Source organism: Sinohyriopsis cumingii, chromosome 5, assembly GCF_028554795.1.
Source record: "Sinohyriopsis cumingii isolate HCF-2022 chromosome 5, ASM2855479v2, whole genome shotgun sequence".
Taxonomy (NCBI): domain Eukaryota; kingdom Metazoa; phylum Mollusca; class Bivalvia; order Unionida; family Unionidae; genus Sinohyriopsis; species Sinohyriopsis cumingii.
Genome location: NC_142965.1, coordinates 80,715,295 through 80,739,331, shown reverse-complemented (window position 1 = coordinate 80,739,331; position 24,037 = coordinate 80,715,295). Strand labels below are relative to the sequence as shown.

The 24,037-nt window shown below is 37.0% G+C and overlaps 2 protein-coding genes across 2 annotated transcripts; both read right to left on the bottom strand.

Moving 5' to 3' along the window:
• Positions 1-6,158: 6,158 nt before the first annotated feature.
• Positions 6,159-22,038, bottom strand: LOC149799590 (uncharacterized). Its single transcript, XM_089958216.1, has 3 exons — positions 19,780-22,038; positions 10,354-10,471; positions 6,159-7,053 (listed from the first exon to the last, which is right to left on the bottom strand). The coding sequence occupies exons 1-3, from the start codon at positions 21,735-21,737 to the stop codon at positions 6,427-6,429; spliced, it is 2,703 nt and encodes a 900-aa protein (XP_089814342.1). The 5' UTR covers positions 21,738-22,038; the 3' UTR covers positions 6,159-6,426.
• On the bottom strand, positions 7,018-8,637 carry LOC149799591 (protein meiotic P26-like). The gene has a single exon (XM_089958933.1). It carries the CDS (start codon positions 8,386-8,388, stop codon positions 7,054-7,056), a length of 1,335 nt encoding a protein of 444 aa, XP_089815059.1. The 5' UTR covers positions 8,389-8,637; the 3' UTR covers positions 7,018-7,053.
• Positions 22,039-24,037: the final 1,999 nt, after the last annotated feature.

The window sequence follows — 24,037 nt, the reverse complement described above, 5'->3', positions numbered from 1 at the left end:
CCTGTTATTGATTTTATTCTACGCGCAAATTCCTCACCGATCTCTTCAATCTGGTAACTGCCGGTTGGTATTCCAACAACAACCCAGTCAGGTGTTCCATCGGGTTTGTTGTTGTTAGTAAATACGAGCGAATTATTTGCTGGTGTACCATTAAATGATTTTGATCTGATATTTGGCCAGCTGTAATATACCCGTAATTGTGCTAGTGCTATTTCTTTTACTGGAATTGCAGTAGGAAAATTAACACTAAATTCAGGATTAGTTGAACTTACCGAGATCATCGTTATCTTTGGCGGAGTTGTGTTGGTCACGATCTGCTGGAGTAATTCTGTCATTATTGATACTTGTATCTTTAATACCTTCATCGTATATTTTGGTCATCATTGAAAATTCGAAATCAGATATAATTCCATCACTGAGACTCGCTGATAACAACGAGGATAATTTCGAGTATGCTACCGTCGCTGTATGTAATTTTATTTTGTAATGGGATAATTTTTCGTTCGTACAAGTACATATTTTTTTTGTGATGATACCAAGCACACCTGCAATAGTTGTTGCTGCTGAAATACAAACAGTTACAGCTACTGGTGCCATCGTTGTCAACGCTGATAATATGACACCGGTTCCAGCAACAACAGCGGATACTGAATAAACAATCACATCAACGATAACCAATCGTCGTCGATATTTTTTTACTTTTGCTGTATATTGATCGACTTGATCTTTTAGCGCCGCCTGCCATTCACGCGCTTGATTGTATCTGTATTGTGCACCGTCCATATATATTTTTATGCAGTAACCAATTGAGGTGTTTCAGCTACAAATTCCAAACACCACCAGAAGGATGTTGCGGTTAATTTCTTATCAGCTGCTTCCAGAATAAATATTTCTTCGGCTCCGCTATTTAATATAACAGATACAACCCCGGAAAACCTGTCGGTGGAATGACGCCATGGAAACGTTGTAAATATTTCAAACTTAGCGGCGGAAAACACAGACAGCCTGTACACGCCAGTGACTGTTGCGGTATATTTGATAGTATTATTTTGCTGCGACCATGTTGCAAATCCAGATGATACCGTGCATACGATGTTTGTGATATGCCCGGGAGTTATTGCAGCTGAAATTTTAATCAAATTGGTTTTACTGACAATCTCAGGAATTCCCGCTACGACGTCTTGCTGTGTTTGTTTGATCGTGTCTAGGTCAGTTTTGATATCAACGAGTTTCATGTCAATGGCGCGTGGAGTACCGAAGAATTTATCTATGGTATCATCGGTTTTTTGAAAATTTCTTCGAAATCTTCCAAAAGTTCCTGCGTGAACGTCATACTCAGCCCGTAACGTGGATAATTTACCGTCTACGGTGCCATAGTTGACATCGACGTATTTTTTTGTTCCTGCGTCTTCGTCAGATGTTGGATCTCTTAAAACTACTATTTTGTTCCCGTTCATGCTAAGTTCACCCATCATTGTGTCACCGGTGTTTCTCACGCGATTAGCAACACTTTTTGCAATTTCATTTCTAATTGTTGCTAATGATACACTTGAATCTCTGATTTTGCCGCTGTCAGTAAACACGGGAATATTATCTGTAACTGCACCGAGTACTCGCCGGACTATATCATTCCATTTGATATTGCTGGTTTTTAGTTTACCATATCGATCTTGAAAAATAATAACTTCATCTGGGTCAACTCCAGCAAGGTTCATAATATCAGCGAGGTCATCCTTGGTCGCATACTTTGACAGATCAACGTCGGATTTTATTTTCTTACTAGTAGAAGATCTTCCGTAAATGTCAACCATTATAATAAGATCCGTTGTTTAAAATGCTTTACGCGCAACATATCGGTTGCTTGTATAATCGTGCACGACTTTATGTGGCGGCCTGGATGATTTTGATATTGCGTCGAGTACATTAATTACTTCACGGCCGCATATTGGCGGATCTGTCATTGTTTGTGTGGGTAGCGTTGAATACCAAACTTTGGAACCTCTGGTTGCATGGAGTGGTGCGACATACTTGATAAATTCAACAGGTGGAGCTAACCCGTACGAATCAAAATAAACAATTCCACGCGGATCAACCGCGTATGATACCCAATGAGTACCGGGTCCGGAACGTTTGTCAAGATTAATAATACCTGTTTCTAGTTTGTTTGGTTGTTTCGGTAATTGATCTCGCATAAAAACACCTCTAAAGGCAGATATTTTTAATTTTTTAGCAGCATCAAGTAAATCAAAATTTGATGATGGAACGTTTAACGAAATGATCCTGGAAGCCTTAGGCCTCTCCCCCAACGAGATCCCGGTAATCTTAGACCGCGTCCCTTTTTTTTGTACCCCTTTCCTGTTGCTTTCTTTAGTGCCATTTCAGCGGCTGTTCCAACAGCACCTAACGCGGCCGCTTTTGCTACGGCTGGAGCAGCTGCAGCTATTAATGCCGGAATGGCCGCAAGTAGTGGGAATATACCACCCGTTTTAACCATGTCTTTGATGGCGCTCGGGGAGAGATGGAATTGAACTCCAGTTTTTGATTCTAGGGCTTTATTGAAATGTTTAATCTGATTATTTGTCAACGATAATTTGTTTGGACCACCACTAATATGATCTCGTTTTAGTGATATTTTAGTTCCGCATTTGTTGGCGGTTTTTGATTGAAGCTTTTTTACCTGACCCGGGGTCAGAGTAACATTAACATGACTATACGACATTTTTATATAAAATATATTTTTCTAAATAACACGATTAAAGATTTTCCACCGGTGCATCAACGACCCTCATTCGACCACTGCCACCTTCAAGTAACATGGCCTTGTCGCTAAGTATGACCTCGATTGCTCTGTAGGCGCCGGGAACAACTGGTGGACCGGGTATATCAGGAGGAGGGTTAGTAACACGAGCTCGAAAGTGTATATCAACAACAGATTGTTTGGATAAATCAAGATGTTCTAGTGAAAAATAATAAATCGGATATAGACCTGTAAAATCTAGTTGTGATATTTGCAACCCGGTATCTATATTTTGATCACGTCCCATGAATGACATTAAACGATGATATGCGCGCGCTACATGATTTTGAACAAAATTTAGTTGTATATTTTCTGTTGGTTCTTGATGTCCATTTATCCGTAAAGAAACTTCACTAACTCCAAGGTTGTCAAATATCATATGTGAACGTTGTTGATTATTTATCCGGTTAATATTTTGTAGTGCAATAAAAATATGTCGTGGTGCAGAAACACCCTGTTGTGATGCTATATGCCATGTAAATAAACCATTAATATTGCTTTGAGCAGCATCTGTGGTTACTGTTAACCATGATAGCAATGATTTACCGCCTTGATCCATAAAAGATAGTAATTTTTGTTCCTCAGTAATAGATGGTGTCATTACTGGCATCCACAATGAAAGTTTTGATATATTTACTTTACCATCGGCAATACCAGCACCTCGCCAGATTGCATCATTATCATCACCTTTTCTTACGAGCACAATTGTGTGTTTAGCTCCAAAGATGACCTTTCTAACATTTCTGCAAAATCCAAAAATGTGAGATAATGGAATTGCACACGAAAAATTTCTATCACCTCCCGACAGCGATGCTTGGCGTGTTGCAAATCCTAAGTTGAAAGTCATGCTATCACCCTTTACAATATCAAATTCAGCAGCTGGTCTGGTTGCGTGTTCAAAGTCAACTGGTTGTGGATCAACTGCAGTACCTTGCGGTGTCCGTATTTTAGCATACCTGATATGATCAGCGTTGTCGGTGATATCCTTAGCAAACATCATTGTTGGACCAGCTGATCTTGTAAAGTCGTCAGAATATCTCGCCAGACCAATTATTGTTGTAGCAACGTCGACATCATTCTGAATTGATTCAATATTTTTTCCATCAATCATGTATGTGGCGCCACTAAATAATGCCATGATCCCGTTGTTGACAAAACCAACACGTAAATTAGCAGCATATGCCGTATTAGCTTCAACATTCGTTACAAGTATACCTTCTACTTCAATAAACGCCTCAGCGGGCAAGAAATATCTACTTGTATCATGAACCTGTAATTCGATTCTCCCCCGCTGATTTGGTAGTCTTGCGTCATAAGAATAAAATTGATAATCACGTACTGACTCGTACTTAAGGACAGGTGCCTCCATATCAAATGCTGGGTCTGATTCGCGCCTGAACATTTTATTATAGTTACCATTTTTCCAAATGATGATCATCGTCGACGAAGACCGCTTCCTGCTATTAAATTTGCTGTTATATTTTTTTCTGCTTCTTCAGATATCGCCGCTAGTTTTTGATTTGCAGCCTGATTTATTATTTTACTGACATCTGCAGGCATCACCTCAGTACTTGCCAGTTTCACCGGTGGTTGTTGTTTTCGTCGCAATAATCGTGATAATCTTTCCTTGATCGCCGAGAACGCCTTACCAGCAACATTGACAATTGCACCAGGAGCTTTATCACGAACAATATCAATAGCCTTCATCGATAATTGTTTTGCAACAGGTGCTACTTTGGGAGCTATCCTCGTGAATAATCCTCGAATGACATCACCAAGTCCATTTCCGTAAATTGCTTCATAGATTGGTAATCGTGAGTTTACCGCTCTAACCTGTGTGGGTTTACGATGATTATCATGCACAATCATCTTATTTTATTTACCATTTATCTAACAACTAGTCATCAACGAGCTCATCAATAAGTTCTCGGTAAACGCTAATATCCATAATGCCACCTTGAAATAGTCGCCGACAAATATCAGCTGCTTCATTGGTTATTTCTGGTGAATTATTTCCAGCTCGTTTTCCTCCTATGAGAACTTCTAACCGTGATACGTCATTGATGATATTATCAGGACATAAACCAGATCCTGTTTTAGGTTCATCTTGAGGTGTTTTAAATACTGGTGGTTGCATTACCGGAGTAAGTACTTCAGTGGTGGCCGGGGGTGAACCTTCTCGAAATCCATGTGGTGAACCTGTCGGTGTAAATGTCATTTTCGGTGCAGGAATTTTATGTAAAGGTGAAGAAATTTTCTTCGAGGAGGGTGATTTAAGTGACTCTTTAGCCTTTTTAATTTCCGACATCAACCTTTGCTGTGGCGAAGAAGATTGTTGTTGTTCTATTTGTTGCAGAGGTGGAGGAAGCTGATACTGGGAGGACTCTTCTTGTTCTAGTTGTTCCAGTCTCTCTCTATAAAGTCTTTTTAAGTCCTCTTTAAGTCTTTCAAATTCTGGACCTCTAGCTTGTTTTTTGTTGTAATATACGCGATATATCCATTTAATGAAATTATCATCATTTGTTTTTTCATAACGGGGTTTTAAAATACTAGATTTATTAGATATACTATTTAATATTGCTTCAGGTAATCTCTCTCTTTCAGTTTTTCTAATTTCCTCAACAACTCCTTCGTTAAATTTTGCAATTAATTCTACGTTTTCTCCTGCTGGTTTGGATTTAGATGCAAGTTTTTTTCTCACATCGGCGACTTCGGTACGAAGTTCTTCAATACCTTCACGTATTTCCTCATCAACACGTGGAGGTTGAGCTGCAGCTATATTAGTTGGAAGATTTCGTAAAATCTCCCTCGTCTGTTCAGTCAGCGCTGCAGTTTGTTTTGATACCGGAAGAAGATCTTTTTTGATGACAGTTCTAACTTTCTTAGTAGCTGCAGTGACGGGCTTAAACAGTTTTTTAGTGTCCTCTTCATACTCAACTTTTGCTTCTTGCTGCGCTTGCAGATTTTTTCTAAATGAGTCTCTGACAGGAAGAAATTTTTTAATTGCTTCTAATCGTTCTCGAGCTGTTCTTGCAGTATGAGATTCTGGATGTACCATTTTTATTATAACATAATAATTTAATTAATATCAGCAAAAGAGGAGCAGCAGAGAGGGTACCTACCAACGTTGGTCGTCAAAAAAATAAACAAGAAATAAATAAACACGTAGAGTACTTTATTTTTTCAGATACTATTTCAAACTGAGGTTTTATTAGCACAATCGGTCATTGCAAAAATAAACATCTCAAGGAAAGTTCATTTGTAAAATCTGGACCTTTCTACGAGATGATTTATTTGTTTGTTTTATTTGTTTTGTCGGAATTCTATGGTCTGTTCACCCTCTCTGCTGCTTCATGTCAATATCACACAAGAAAAAAAAGCATGAGCAACTTTCCTAATTACTAAGATCGATGACATCTAACGATAAGTATGTTATACTCATAATAAGATCGTTAGAACATGTGATTGAGGAAAGGAAACAAATGCATTGTTTTGATGGTTTCTTCGCATGTTTCAGGGTGATCTCTTTTTGTTCATATCACCAGATGAAACTTGTGTTTCTCCAACAACATTTCCTTGAAAGGAAGTATTTTGCCAAGTGTCCGAAACACAACAATCAACATGTTATGTTATATTAATCTGAACACTTTCACTTCGTTTGACTTTCCTTCAAACACAAGAATCACGTCGTTCCTGTCATTCAAACATAAACCAAGAGGATTCTGTAGTCCATCATCGCGAGATAGTAACACACCGAGTTGTCTCCCTTCTGGAGTGACCGATATTACAGTTTTAGAGTTTGTACCACAGCAGTAAATAATACCATTCTTGTCTACAGTGATCCCTGATGCGCATTGAAGATCATTGCTTCCAAATGTATTCAGTTTGTTCCCCTTCATATCCATGCTAACAATTACATTCTTTGTAGTGTAATAAATGTTCTGTCCATCCTGACTGACACAGTGTATATTATACACACTGCTCAAACTGTCAAATGACTGAATCGTACTGATGATTTTCTCTGACGTATCATATGTAAGCAATGAATTTGAAAAATATCTACCAATATTTACAATAATGGTCTGTTGATGGGATGCTATTCCAAAGCAGCTGCAGCCAACACGAATGCTCCTCAGTGGTGTCAGCGTATTACCCACAGACACGAGGGTTATACTTTCCCCCAAAGTTACAGCCACAGTATTATGACCCACACGACAAATGTGCCTAGTGTCATTAATCTTTAGAAAGGAAATATACTAAAACCTCTTATCAAGCATCTTTAATTTCCCATTTCCAATATCACACAGTACAAGTCTATCATCTGGGAGGAAAACACCTGAATATATGCAACATACTTTAGTATCACCAGGAATCTTAGCGCTAAAAGTTAACATTGAATTGGGCTGTGTTTTTCGGTGTACTTTGTCGGTCGCTGACGAGTTAGTTGACAATTTGGGAATATTGCACGCCCTTCTGAACGTTTTACCGAGTGAATTCAAGTTTTTAATGATTCCTTCACAAGTACCGTCACGATGAAATTCTAATTCAACCACCTTTGATTTTGTTTCAATTGTGTCACATTTCTCCTTATACTTAAGAACCTGCTGGGATACTTTGGTCATTGTAATGAAATTTTTTGTCTCATCATCTGATCGTGTACCGTCTATTGTGATTCTTTCGGATGTTTCTATGGCAGCTATTGCGCTCTTACATTCTGTGATTTCATCCGATATTGTCACCGTTTCCTGCTTACACATTTGATCCAGTTCTTCAAGAGCTGCTGTCTCCAGCCTTTCAATAAGTTGTTTTATCATGACGATCCATTCCTTAATTGACTTGGTTATTTCAGTTCTTTGTTGCTCAATGGATTCTATTTGATTTAACCTACTTTCGAGTAATGTGATAAACAGCTTTTTCAGTCCATTTAAATTATCCGATATGTGCTTAAAGTCTTGACCGTCTTTGGTACTTTTAGATACATCTTTTATAGTCATCAATTTATCGCATTTCCTGTGATCTTTAAAAGCACAGTCACTGCAGCAAAATTCTTTGTGCTCTAAACATATATATTTGTATTTTTTCCAGTGGAAAGAACAACGATACATGTCCTCCTGAATTGAATTTATATCCTGCTGTACAGGTGTTGAGTGAACCGTGATTGTATGATCCTTGCTGACCTTGAAAATCTTGTGATAACTGCAACAATTACTACAGAGATACTCCGAACACGTGACACAGTACGCCACGGAGAAATTCCATTTGCTCACCGTCAGACATGGCTGGCAATAGACAGGTACATCTTTGTCAGACTTTGATGACTCCAAAAACGACATAACGATGGCGTTGGTGGGAAGTTTAGCGGCCCAATCATCTGGTGTCTGCTGGGTAGTAGGTCCTGGGGTAGGACTTCTACACACAGGACACGAAATGGTATCTGGTCGTGTCCCCTCCACTATCAGACTGCTCGCATGTCTACAGATACACTTCTCACAAAATATGTGCAAACATGCCAGTACTTTCGGTGACACGAACGTTTCCAAACAAACTGGACAACGCAACTGTTTATAACTGGCACCCTTTGCTTCTGCCATTGTACAGTGTACGTGGCACAGTCCCCTTGATAAATTATATATATGTAGTGGTCGAAGTTGAAAATTCAGTAACTTCCTTGTCGCGACATTGAATACCTGCTTATAATGAAGATTATGCGCAGAGTCCTTGAAGTGTCTCCATAGTTTTCCTCCATTTACCCCATTTGATAATATATAACCAACTCAATGTATATCGACTAATGTACGAATATATGGTCTGTATATGAATAAAAGTCTTCTACCTTGATAGGCTACGGTAATAGATAAAACGAACGAGCAGTACATTCGATGTACAATGTCCAATCACGTGGTCTGTAAAGTCGATATCGTATAGACCATAAATGACGCAGTCGGTATAATGTGATATACTGCATAATAACCAGAATCAACTCTTTCCTCATTTAAACGTGACCGCAGCAATATTTTGGTGAACTCGATCTTCACCAGGAGGCGACAAATAAGCAAATAAGAAGGAAACCTCCTCTTAATTTATTGAGTGGCAGAGTCTGGGCGTGCCATTTAGTCATCAAGTTATTGACAGCTGCTGTACCTATCAAGACACAAAAAGTAAGTCACTGGTAAAAAATTTGCAACTTGTTTACCAATGTTGATTTTGAAAATATTCAGTCTTTTGATCCAGTTTTCGGCCACTAGGCTTGATGTTTCTACTCATTATCAGAAGGGGTAGTACCCTTGTCCTCAACGATTTTAATTTTATGAATATGATGCTAGATGTGATATGGGAAACCCTCGTAAACGTGTGTTAACGGTCGAGTCTCTGGACTGAAAAGGTACTTGTCTACCGTCAGATCGGCACACGTCACCAAAGGTGGTATGTCCCTGGGCATGCCACTTTCCTTCAATTTCCAGTGGGGGAATCATGCTTCAGACATGTAACATGACGTCCCACCCAGTCACATTATCCTGACACCAGGTCGACCAGTCCTAACACTAACCTCTTAATGCTGAGCTCCAAGCGAGGCAGCTGTTAATTCCATTTTTGTAATTAGTCTTTGGTATGTGCACAAATAAAAAAAATTAAATTTAATCTTACTGTCGTTATTGATTTTTCGTGTGTCAGTGTATACCTAAATTACTATTATTACAACTACTGCTTCCACCACCACCACAAGAGCCATCATCGTTGGTGTCAATACCTAGGTTTCTATTACTGTTAATACTTCTGTGAAAATGACAAGGACGACTAATATTACCACAGCTGTTCTAGCAGACGCTGCGAACTGAATACATATTTAAACATCATTGATTCGTCAAATAGTTTCATAAAAATATTAAAAGGGAATAGACGATATTCTCTTCACTTTTCGAGTATACTTTATCTTGTTAGCTACATTTTGTGTTCAGGGAGTTCAATGTAAAAACATAACCTTGTGGGATTTCCGGATTCACAACATAACACTTCTGACGATGATTTGAATACATTTTTTAATAATGAATGACTTGAATGCGCAATTAGTTATGAATAATGTGTGCGTATATATAATCTAAATATTGGATTAATTAACATAAGAACGCACAGATTTAATAATGAAAAATACAAATAAATTACTTTACAAAATACAAAGTCAAGGGGTGAATGGTTCACAGCAATTTTACAAAGAAAACATGGATATAGTTTACTCAGCTAGCAAACAATGTTGACTTTTACCTATGTAGTAAAATGAATTCACTCAGACAGTGAAATTATGCAAACAAAAAGAGACATATATACAACTCATCTTTACAGTCCCGAAAGATACAATGAGTTTTACGAACCCCAAAATTAGCCCACGGCTACAAGATTATATGTAAGGAGATACACTCCGTCATCAGCACACTTTTTTTCAACTACGGTTATTCCTGTGGTTGGCTTTACAGTTTGCACCACGTCGACCCCGATCACTCCAACAACTTTGAACGCTATGGTCACTAGGGCACTCTAGACACTCCAGACACTCTAGATACTCTGGACAATCCAGACACTCTGGACACTCTAGACACTCCAGACACTCTAGATACTCTAGGCAATCCAGAAACTCTAGATACTCTGGACACTCCAGACACTCTGGACAGCTCTACACAGCTGAACGCATGTCCAATACCGTGTAATATACATGACACGGGCATATAAGGTAAAACGTAATGACGTTATGCACGGTAGGTTATATAGATCACATTATCGGCACAATAATTACAAAATAACAGGTTTCAGAAGTAAACCTAACCCTGCTCGATAAGAATCCTACTGTCCTAAACATTTCTTAAAAAAGTAGCCTTATAATACTAATATAAATCCCTTGCTTAGTCGCAAACAAGGATAGAAATACGTGCATTATACTGCGTAAACCAAAACTACATAACAAACATACAAAAATAAACACTGTTCATGCCACTGAACGTTTCCATGAAATAATAAAGTTTTTATTATTTGGTGGTGGGGGTCTTTCTATTGATTTTATTTCAGTAGAAAAAAAATCTAAGAAAATCGAGCCATAAGCTGAGATTTTGTTGAAACATATCTATGAAAGACAAGCAGTGCGTTAGTAAGATGAGCTTGTGATAAGAAAATTAGGAATGTACGAAGAGAACAGTAACTAAGCATATAAGCATAATGATCCCATACACAGACAAGGATCATCTATATACATGCTATTTATATTATTGCACATAAGCGGAGCTACATGTATAAAGAAAAGATTCAAAATTAATTGGAAGACTCACTAGTTGTTATGTAAATTCTGCTGTTTCTGTTCATTGTTACGAATCTAGGCTCTTACAAAAAGTAACAGGAAAAAAGTAAAGACAACAAGCTTTGTAAAATTTAACAAATACTTTATTTCCCTAGAATATCAATTGAAGAATGAGAAAAAAACTTACGGTTTTACGAGTCAAATAATATAAAAAAATAAGAATTAAAAAAATAATAGAATTCCTAGTAATAATATGTCCTGAATGAAACTGAGTTCGAATACCGATGAAATCCAAAGTGGAACACGATGACGTCTCTTGTAACCTGCGAAGTGCTGTTGTTTCAACAGTGCCTTGTTGAATCACATAAAATATTATTACAGTTTTTGAATTCTGTATAAATTTTGATAAATGTCCTTGTCCAAGAATTAATTTAAAGCACTAGTACTTCCAGAGGGAAAAAAATCACTTGAATTCAAAATAATTTGAAGAAAATAATATAATTAGCCCAAAACTTTTCACAACATAAAACAACTTGTCTTCTCAAGTATTAAGGCACGATCAACAATTTTTTCTCAATATATCAGTAATAAGTCTAACAAAGTCGCAAAACAGATTCCCGGATGGGGGTCAACTTCTAGAAATGGAAGTTTGTTACTTGGTAAATATCAGTAATCCAGGTGATCTGGTCAATTTTGAGAAACTAAAAACCTTGCTATCTTTCACGTGATTTGAGCGCCGGAGGAAACAAAAAATGCTTAAATGACGAGAGAGAGAGAGAGAGAGAGAGAGAGAGAGAGAGAGATTTCACGTCGTTTGAGCAATTTTTCAGTGATATCGCTTCGATATCTGCAGTGTGGCAGTTTATAGTTATGTCTAGCACTGGGGCATCGTACCTCAGACATGTAGCATGATGTCCCACCTAGTCATATTTTTCGAACACCAGCCCGACAGGTCCTAAACTAACCTCTTAATACTGAGCGCCAAGCCAAGGTCTGAGAGAGAGAGAGAGAGAGAGAGAGAGAGAGAGAGAGAGAGAGTCTCATAATTATGAGAATATATGTTTTTCTGTATTTAAGAGTGTTAAAAAATATGTCTGTTTTGTTAAACATTTAATGGATAGTTAGTTGAGCTACGTCGTTTCCTTTCGAATACTGGTTATTAAATCCAGGGTATTTAATTAAAAAGATCTTTTGAATACATCTGTTTCTCTGTGTGCAAGTGTCAAAACCTTAGAAAGCTGTCTGATTATCATAATATTTACTGATAAATTAGCTGAATAATGTATAATTCATCTAAATACTGTTTGAAAGGGTTCAAACTTCTGTAGAATAGGAATTAAAAGTTATCTAACATGACTTCAAGATATTTCCTATCCGTAGCTTCCGACAAACGGTCAAGAACGACCTCGTGTGATCCACTCCTCCAAACCCGTGGAACTATCACCCAAGATCGTCAATATCCCTCAGACCCAATGGTTTAGAATCTTTGGCCACACACACGCTGAGTAAACCAGAATTTCCCTCGAACCACCGACACCAGTAACCGCAGCATCGGGGGTTACACAACCACAAAGCTCGAGGACTCCTCCTAATTCTAAAGATACGACTGAATCGTGTAATATTCGAGACACGTTTAGGTGCGACCACAAGATATATATTACCCATGCGTGCACGTTAACTTACTTGGTTAGACATCAAATTTCAGTATGCAAATACGAACTCAAAAGTTTGGCTCAATGCGTTCAATTATTCTAATAATATATCTGCCTGACTTGTCTTTAACTTTAAAATTACAGTAAATATTTTCACATTATTTGTAGGAATGTTACATCTAACATCGAAAAGCGATGACAAGTGACGGATTATCAAATGTTAGATAATTAAATATTATGTATAATGGGAGCATCACAGATTCATGTGTTCCTTCTTGTTCTGACTGTATCATGTAGAAGGCGTTTCTTTGTGAACCGGTATGGCAGGAGAGTCACTATATTTAACCTTTACTAATGTTATTGTATGTATTTTAAATAAAAATATTCACCCAACTGCTGATAAGCAAATTTTGATGGTTTTGCAGTTTTGTTAGTTGCATTTATTAATTTATATACCGCACGTCTAGTCTATCTGATACATGTGTCAGTGTACAACCAGTTTAATAGGTAGCATATATCCGATTTTTGCCTTAGTTTGATAAGTACATTAACACTTGGAGGTTTTTTTAGTGCCGCGGCAAATGTAGTAGAGTAGCTTGACCAGAGACAAACCATCTTTGGTGATCTTGGCCGATCTGACGGTAGGTTTCGAACACGCACTTAAGTCGCGAGTCTTGCCCGTTAACGTACGTTTAGGATAGTTTCCCATATTCATTTAGCATCAAATGTCTTGACCTGGCCAGTTAGGAATCAGCAAGTAATAACATTGACCGTTTGAGGTTGGGGTGGGTGAGGTGGCTACTCCCACTGAACGTGTGCAGAAAAGACGGGTCTAGTATCCGAAAACTGGACCAAATGACCAAATATTTTCAAAAAAAGACTTGCATGCAATTCATGCACGGACCATAGATTCATATTTTAGTCGATGTATATTGAGTATGGTATATATGACACAAGGTGAAAATAAGCACAGGAAAAATCTATGAGGACAAGTAAAGGACAATGCGAATGATCTTTATTATAAGGCAATACTAAGAGACTATTCAATGACCCCTAAAAAGTCGTTATTAAAGTTTCAACGTCTGTCTCTACGTACCTATAATGTATCAGTGACCACTAAAAGGTCGTTATTGAAGTTTCAACGTCTATATCTACGTATCTACGTATCAGTGACCACTAAAAGGTCGTTAGTTTCAACGTCTGTCTCTACGTACCTATAATGTATTAAAGGACTTTGTCTTATCATAAGAACTGTAGTGTGTAAGAATCTTGCACATACACTTACAACTTCAGAGAGAAATGGCATCAGCAATAAAAAGCTGAATTGTCCAAGTTGTATGGAAACCTTCGAGTCATCGAAAGTATTGGCGTGTTTCCATACATTTTGTGAGAACTGTAATTGTAGACATGCACGCAGTCTGAGAGTGGAGGGGACACGGTCGGTTATTGTGGCCGGTGTGTAGATGTCCCACCACAGTACCTACTACCGAGCAGGCTCCAGATGATTGGGACACTGAACTTCACACTAACGCCATCTTTGGATCGTTTTTTGGCATCATCTCAGTCTAACAAGGGATGACACTGTCTATTACCAGCCATGTTTAACGCTGAACATACATCACAGTACTTTCAAAAATGATCGAAAAACATGTCAGCAAGCATACTTTTAGATATCCTGACAAATACCAACTCCTCCATAATCAGAATCGGGTTTTCGACAAAATCGTTCATGTCAAACTGCATTGACAAAACTTATAGACCAATGGCTACAATCAGTAGAATCAAGCGAACTTACTGGCGCAATCTTCATTGATTTTAAACAAAACACAACAACATTTGATTTGGTTGACCATTTGGTGCTTATTAATATAATTTCAGCCTACAAGTTTTCTCCAAACTTATGTGCCTGATTCACTTCGTATATCACTAACAAACACCAGGTTGCTTGCACGGATAAGTATACGTCCGAACATAGTCATATCTTAAGTGGTGTTACTCAAGGATCCATAGTATGGCCTCTTCGTTTTCTACTATTTGGCAATTAATTAGCCTTGTATCCAGCGCACTCTACCACAGATCTTTTCGCTGACGACTCTAGATTGCATTTATCTGGTAAATCTCTAGACTCCATTAACAATAAACTTCAAATCGACCTCAACAATATATCAGTTTGCTGTCATCTAAACAAAATGCATATTAATATTTCTAAAACGAAATGTATGACAATCGGAACAAGGCAGCGTCTATCTACTAACATGGATTTACTTCTAACTCAAAATGGCTTAGACGTATCTATTGTCAAAAATCAAAAACTGCTTTGTACCTGCATTGATCAGCATATCAGCTGGAATGCACATATCGATCACCTATGCGCAATGGTAGTCAAAAGAATAACTCTGTTAACATTGGTTTCCAAATTTCTACCTCCCCAATCGCTTGAACTTTTTTTCGGGTTATATACTACCACTGATAGATTAGGGCTGTACCATATGGGGAAACACATCCAGTTATAATCTGTCCAGAATCGATACACTCCAGAAAAGGGCAGCCCAAATAATACTGAAACTTCCTGTTATGACTCCCTCGAATGTTTTGCTTTTACGTCTGCAATGGCTACCTATACAAAAACGCATTCTTTATTTTAAAGGAATCATGACATATGTCTTTATACGGTCCTTCTCCAGATTATATCTCTAACCTAACTGAACGATGATCGTCAAATACTGAGCGTAATCGATGACTAACAGTGATCTCCAGATTCCGTGGTCGAAAACCAATCATTACAAAAGCTCATTTACTATATCATCACCTACTGTATGGAATTCCTTACCACTGATAATACGAAATTCAAATTCCCTTGATTCTGTTAAATTATCATCAAAGAACTCTGAATAGAAAACGTTATCAGTATATTCATAAATGATATTCCCAGATCTTATTCCATATATATAATACGTACGACTTATGTAGAAATGTATGTACCTGTGTATTCAATATTGTTCATACATGTATTATGTTTCTCAGTATAGTCACACATAGTCATTCATGTTAAATATGGATGAATGAGTGTGCGACGATACCTGAGTATGTGTCTGGTCTTGTATTTTTCTCCTTTCTTTTTTCTTTGTTTCTTTTTTCTAGTTTCTTTTTTTCTATTTTTATTTTTTATTAACATAGCCAATTAAAAAAATTGAGGACCACATGGCGGACGGGTCAGTCATGACCAGATGTGTTATCCATGTTAAAGAATGTTTATTATTATTATTATTATTATTATTATTATCAGATCTCTGTCCCATATTGTGTCACGTATTCGAAATATCTCTGTAACAGTTGTTACAGTTGTCACACGATTTTTAAGGTCCGAAAACGTTTTCATCACAATGATCAAAGTATAGCAGCAGGTTCTTAAATATAGAGAGAAATGAGACACAATGGAAACTAAATCAGAGGTGGTTGAATTAGAACTTCATAGTGACAGCTCTTGTGAAGGAATCATTAAAACCATGAATTCAGTTTGAGAAAACGTTTAGAAGGGCGTGCAATATTCCCGAAATATCATACAACTCGTCATTTGCAACAGCTGAATATCCAGAATCCAAAATTCAAAGGAAATTAATAGTAACTCTAGCGCTAAGATTACTATGGAAGACAAATTATGTTTTCTATATGTGGGTGTTATCTATCCCGATGATAGGCTTGTGTTTGCTGATAAGGCAAATTAGAAATTAATGTTGCTTGATAAGTATTTTCAGTTTATGTCCAGTCTAAAAGACGGATTGTTGTCCTAAGGACGTTTGTTGTGTGCATAAATAATAACACTGTGACAACAAATATAAAAATCGCGTCGCTGGGTGATGCCTGAAACCGCTGAGGAGCATTTGTGTTAGCCATATGTGTTATGGAATAGCTTCCAATCAACGAAATATTATTATAAACATAAATGGTGACAGAGAGTCTTGGTTTAGATATAATACTTCAGACAAATCATCGACTGAATTTTGTTATTTGACGATTTATTAGTTGGCATAATATACACTGCGTCCGTCCGGATGAACAGAACATTTATTACACTACATGGAACGTAACTGCAATGGAAAATAAGAAGAAAAAACTAAACATATTTAAAAGCTATGATCTTAAAGACGCGTCAGTGATCACAGTAAACAAGAACGGTATTATTTACTGCTTTCGTTCTAACCCTAAAACTGGGGTCCCGAGTGGCCGAGTGTTCTAACGCGCTCTCGCCATCTCATCTCTGTCTGCGGGGGTTCGAGTCTTGGATTCAGCCAATGTTGGTATGTGGGAAAGCTTGCTAGTAGCTTATCGTGGGTCGGTGGTTCTTTCGGGGTTTTCCCGGGTTCTTCCTCCACCATTAATAATGGCCGCCATGTATAGCCTATCGAGTGCTGAAAAATGGCGTTAAACCCCACAACAACTAACCCTAAAACTGTAATACAGGTTACTGCGAGAAAGGAAACAACTAGGTGCTTTACTATTTCGCGATGATGGACGTGATTCTTGTGTTTGAAGGAAACTCATACGACATGAAAGTGTTCAAATTCATGTAACATCACATTTTGATTGCTCTATTTCAGAGAATCTGCAAATTACTACTTTATAAAAGAAATAATGTTTGGAGCAAAGCTAGCTTCGTGTTTAAAATGATTAACACGATTAATTAGATAAATATGTGAATCTCACTATACATGTCTTGACCTATTGGAAATTAAATCGAAATCTACACAATTTGTTTCTAAATGGTTAGGTGTGATTTAATATTTACTCTTCAATCATCGTATACACCAATTAGTCAAAGTCTCTTCCAACCTTCCAAAACCAAACATAATTCCTCATTATAATAGTGTTTAATTATACGCTGCAAATTAAACTAACTTCTCAATATGATACGCCTTTTCTTAGACGGACCAGGTATTACAGTCTGTCTCAGATTTCGCCCAATTTAAAAAATACTTGACCTCATGCCTTGCACTCTGGTGAGTTAGAACACGACTGAGACTATAACCAACAGAGAAAACGAATATATACGTTAGAGGTTAAAATAATGACCAATTTCAACGATAATACAAATTAGAGTATCACATGAAATTTAATTCAAAATAACAATTTTGAAATTAACCACATCGACAACTCTGTACAGCTAAATTTGCTGATTGAAAATACATGCAACTCAAACTTGAATAAATTTCGCTTTAAAATCTAAAATTGTTGCAACAAATTTAAGCGAAGCTCTGTCATCAGTGTCAACATAATACTGAATGAACAGCAATGTGTGATGAATACAGGACACAGACTCTATTTTCAAAGTTTCATAGCTAAATGCCCAGAAAAATCGATTAGCAGAAGCCTTTTATCTTCAAAATAAAATAAGAAATTTGAAACATTATGCAATTAAAACGAAAACATAAAGAAATGAACACGCGAATTTAAAGCTATTATGTTACGGCAAATTTGGCCACGGAATATGGCCTGCACTCAGACATAGCCTGTTGCATAACGAGTGCTTCCAGATGGGTTAAGGTCGATGGTTGTCGATCAACCGTTAGACACATCTCCGGCCAATCGGAGGATTTAGCGTTTTTCGTATGATGAAGAAGAAAAGGCAGAATGTCAAAATTTGCAGGAACCAGACAAGCTCTATCTTAGAGTCTGGAAAAGAAGATGAACTGGGAGGGTACTGCTCTTTCTCTCTCTCATTGCTGGATGAGTATTAGCACATATATAGTAGAGCGTCGGACTCGCTATATAAGAGTCGAGGGAATGACATCTGCCACGCGTGCCACGCCGTTCAAACCAAAACAACCAACAACAAAAAAGACTAGATGGTATCTGCTGTCTAAAGTTTGTCTCTTCGATTAATATATCACTTTCATTTTTTCCAATCCAAACTCAGTCCTTACAATAACCTGGTCCAGGATGTCATTTTGAGGAATACAATAAGGTGTATTTCCTGACAATGAAAGCAAACAACGATTTCGCTTATATATCATGAGGCAGTGTAAAAACTTTGATCAACACATGGAGGCATGTACTTATCTAACATGCTAGTGTCGCTGTTAACTGGTCGGTCATTTTCTATTATTTAGGTATTGAGGCAAATGTTAACTAACGTAACAAAACAAAAATCGATTAAGTGCATATATAGATAGATAGATAGATGACAGAGTCGAAATCTGTAATTATGGAGACTTACTTCCCCCTTTACATATTTTTTCTATAGACTATTGTGACGAAAAACATAATTTTAACTCGAAAACGATACATAAATATTTTCTATTTTATGTCTAAGTTTTCAAGTTTATTAAAAACTACATATCTATGTGAATCAGCATGTAAAATTTGAAACATTTCTTTAGTTGATTGTGATTAAACTGTTTGCACACTAAACAATCAAGGTTACCTATTCATTTAGGAACAAACTGTTCAGATTCTCATCTAATTTCAAAAGAGCACGTCATTTATCGTGACATTTCCATATGTATCCATTCAATAGTGTTAATATCACAATAGCCAAAACATCCCAACAAAGAATTCCTTTAACTTTCCTAATTACTAAAATCGATGGCATCATTCAATTAGCTTGCGATACTCATAATAAGATTAGAATAACATTCTCCTTAAATGGATTACTTTCTTAATGTCTTTACATATTCAAGCGTGATGTCTTGTTCTTGAAATGGCTAGATGAGGCTAGCTTTTCTTCAAAACTTCTTTCTTTCAAAAAACAATTTGGAGAGCGTTAATGTTATATTAATTTGAAAACCTTCAAGAAGCTTTAGTTTCCTTCAAATACAAGAATCACATCGTTCCTGTCATTCAAACATAAACCAAGATGATTCTGAATTCCATCATCGCCATATAGTAAAACACCTAGTTGCCTCCTTTCTGCAGTAACCTGTATTGTCTTATATTCAGAACCACAGCAATAGATAATACCATTCTTCTCTGGAGTGATCCCTTTCGTGCTTTGAATAAAATAAAGTAATTTGCAGGGTCTCTTAGAACGAGTAATCAGAATATAATCTTACATTAATTTGAACACTTTCACGTCGTCTGACCCTCCTTCAAATACAACAATCACGTCGTTCCTGTCATTCAAACATAAACCAAGAGGATTCCGTAGTCCATCATCGCGAGATAGTAATACACCGAGTTGTCTCCCTTCTGGAGTCACCTGTATTATAGTCTTAGATTCAGAACCACAACAATAGATAATACCATTCTTGTCTACAGTGATCCCCGACGCACCCTTAAGATCATTACTTTGAAATGTATTCAGTTTGTTCCCCTTCATATCCATGGTTACAATTACATTCTTTGTAGTGTAGTAAATGTTTTGTCCATCCTGACTGACACAGTGCATATTGTGCCCACTACTCAAATGGTCATATGACTTAATCTTACTGATGACTTTATATGAAGTATCATATGTAAGCAAAGAATCCCCTTCAATGTCTACTAGAATGTTCTGTTGGTAGGAAGCTATACCATAGCATGGGATGCCAACAGGAATGTTCCTCAGTGGTGTCAGTGTATTGCCCGCAAACACGAGGTTTATATTTGCCCACAAAGTTACAGCCACAGTACTATCGTCCAAACGACAAACGTGGTTAGGAGCACTATCCATATTTAGACTGGATATACACCGAAAACTCTTATCAAGCATCTTTAATTTCATATTTCCCAAATCAGACAGTACAAGTCTATCATCAGGAAGGAAAACACCAGAATATATCAAACACTGTTTATAATCACCAGGAATCTTAGCGCTAAAATGTACCATTGAACTGGGTTGAATTTTAAGTTGTAGTGTTTTGGTAGTTGCAAATGACAAATCAGATGATATGTTTGAAACTTTGCGAGCTCTTCTGAACGTTTTACCGAGAGAAATCAAACTTTTACTGATTCCTTCACAAGAGACGTCACGATGAAATTCTAATTCAACCATTTCTGATTTAGTTTTCATTGTGTCACATTTCTCCCTGTACTTAAGGGCTTGCTGTGATACTTTGGTCATTGTGATGAAAACTTTTGTCTCATCATCCGATTTTGTACCGTCTATCAACATTATTTCGGATGTTTCTATGGCAGCTATTGCACTATTACATTCTATGATTTCATCCGATATTGTCACCGTTTCTTGCTTACTCATCTGATCCAGCTCTGCAAGAGCTGCTTTCTCCAGCCTATCCAAAAGTTGTTTTATCATGACGGACCAATCCTTAATTGCCTTGGTTATTTCATTTCTTTGCTGCTCAATAGATTCTAAATTAAGCGACCTATTTTCGCGAAATGTGATAAACAGCTTTTTAAGTCCATCTAAATTGTCTGATAATTTTTTAATGTCTTGGCTCTCTTTGGTATTTGTAGATGACTCTTTTATAGTTAGCAATTCATCGCATTTTCTGTGATCTTTAATAGCACAGTCACTGCAGCAAAGTTCTTTGTGATCTGAACACAAATATTTGTATTGTTCACAATGTATAGAACAACGATACATGTCTTCCTGAATTGAATTTAGATCCTGCTGTAAAGGCATTGACTGAACGGTGATTGTATGATCCTTGCTGACCTTGAAAATCTTGTGATAACTGTAACAATTGTTACAGAGATACTCCGAACACGTGACACAATATGCCACAGAGCTATGCTGCTTGGTCAGCGTCAAACATGGTTGGCAATAAACTGGATCGTCTTTGCTGGACGGAGATGTCGCCAAAAATGAAACAATGATGGCGTTGGTAGGAAGTTTCGCGGCCCAGTCATCTGGTGTCTGCTCCTTAGTAGGTGCTGGGATGTGACTTCTACACACGGGACACAAAATCGTATCTTGCCGTGCCCCCTCCGTTCGCCGACTGCTTACATGTCTACAAATACACTTCTCACAAAATGTGTGGAAACACGTCAGTACTTTTGGTGACTCGAACGTTTCCAAACAAATCGGACAATTCGGCTGTTTATAACTAGACTCCTTTGTCTCTGCCATTGTACAGTATACATGTAGGTTTATTACCTCATACAGAACTTGTCTGACGGTACAAACTCCACTAATCAGTTATAGGTATGTAGAGATAGAAGTTGAAGTGTCGACAACTTCCTTGTTGCGGCGTTGAATATCTGCTTAGCATTTACCTTATAATGTAGATCATTAGCAGTCCCTTGACGTATATTCACAACTTCTCCTCTACCTACTTTTAGGTTTTGTCATATACACCATACTCAGTATATATTGACTAAAGTATGAATCTTTCGTCCGCACATAAATTGTTTATAAGTCTTCTATCTTGATAGGCTACGGTAGTAGTTAAAATGAATCACACATTGCTTGTACAAAGTATAATCACGTGGTGCAAAGTCGATATCGTATAGCATGTATGTGACGCAATCGGAATAATGTTTTATACAGCATATTGAACACAAGCAACATTTTAAATTCGAACGTAACAGTAACAATATTTTAGAGAATACATTTTATATATGTCTTTACGCGGAGGGCGACAAATAGCAAAATAAAAAAAGAAACTTCTCTTAATGGCATTGATTGGCTGGACGTTCGATTCAGTCATCAAGTTGTTGACATATGTTGAAATACTAAGAGATTATTTTGTACCAATAAAGACACAAAAAGTCAGTGTGTAGAAAGAAATTTGCAAATTTGAATTGTTCCTAAATGTTCAATTTCCTAATACAATATGTTAGGTTTCTTTTGAAAGTACTAGGTCCTTTTGTCCAGTTTTCTGACATTAGGTATGATGTTTCTACTCATGTTCGGGAAGAGTAAGTCCCTTGACCTCCAACCGCTAATGTGATGATTTATTAATTACTAATTGGGCACGGTCAGGACATTCGATGCTAAACTTGAAGGGGAAACGCCCATGAATATGTGTGACCGCGGTAGCTCAGTGGCCAGCGGGCAGAACATGACTGGCGACCGAAAGAGTGTGAGTTCCAATCCTACCGTCATTTGTCCCTGCGCAAGCTACCTTACTTTATAATCTCCCCGTGTATGCGGTGCGGTACAACACCAAACCAAGGCAAACATCGTACGTGAGTGCATCTTGCCCAGGTTGTACTCTGGCATGTTTATCCGATAGTGTGATATGCAGTATTGGAATTACTGAATGCAATCTACAAACTACAAAAAAAAAATTCTTATACAGCAGATGGACAAACATCTTTTATTTGTATTCAAATTATATACTTAAATTCTTCCATAAATAAAAAGAAAACAGATAAACGTTAGTATTGAGAAGTCTATTTAAAATAATGTTTATATTTGATGATAAATGTATAGCATCAAAATACCAGACTGTCTAGGTTAGACTAGGTTATACTCACCTTCCATATGGTTAACAACAAAGTGTCACATGCTACAGTCTAGCTAGGTCAACATGGGGTACATGTATCAGGGATGCTCTCACCATGCTCATTAATTAATGACCAAGCTCTGTCGGATATGCCACTTGTCATCGCTTTTAGAGTCTAGATGTAATATTCCTACATACAATGTGAAAGAAATTTACTGTAATTGAAAATAAAAGCCAATACCGACAGAAAACTCATTAGAAGACTAAAAACGTTTCGAAACAAGCCTTAGAGTTCGTATCAGCATGCTGAAAATGTGTGCATAAAAAAAATACTACAAACAGTGCTATCACCATTCATATTATTACCTTTATTTCTAATACTATAATAATAATAATAATAATAATAATAATAATAATCATTGTATGAATTTGACAAAAAGGACGACAAAAACAGGTCATGTTACTGATGCTACTATTATTACTACTTCTATTAGAAGTCGATGAGAATTGAATATATATATATATATATATATATATATATATATATATATATATATATATATATATATATATATATATATATATCAAAGCATCATTGTATATGTGTGTTTGAAATCACATATACAAGGTGCTTTGATATATATATATATATATATATATATATATATATATATATATATATATATATATACAAGGTGCTGTATGGAGTCATCGACATGGCAGTTAATTAAAATATATTTATCCCACTTGTATATTAGCAGTCTACATTTTTGTAAATAATGTGCTCGAAAAGGTAGAATTGTAGGCTAATATTAAAAGTGTTGATCTCTAATATTAATCCACAACCCAAACGTAAATGGAACACCATAAAGGCACTGGCGATTTTCCATCAAACAATGAAGCTTTTATCTTGTTAGTATTGGGGGGGGGGCAGTTGGGGGGGATGTTGTTGTTTGCTTTTTCAGTAGGAAGAAATATT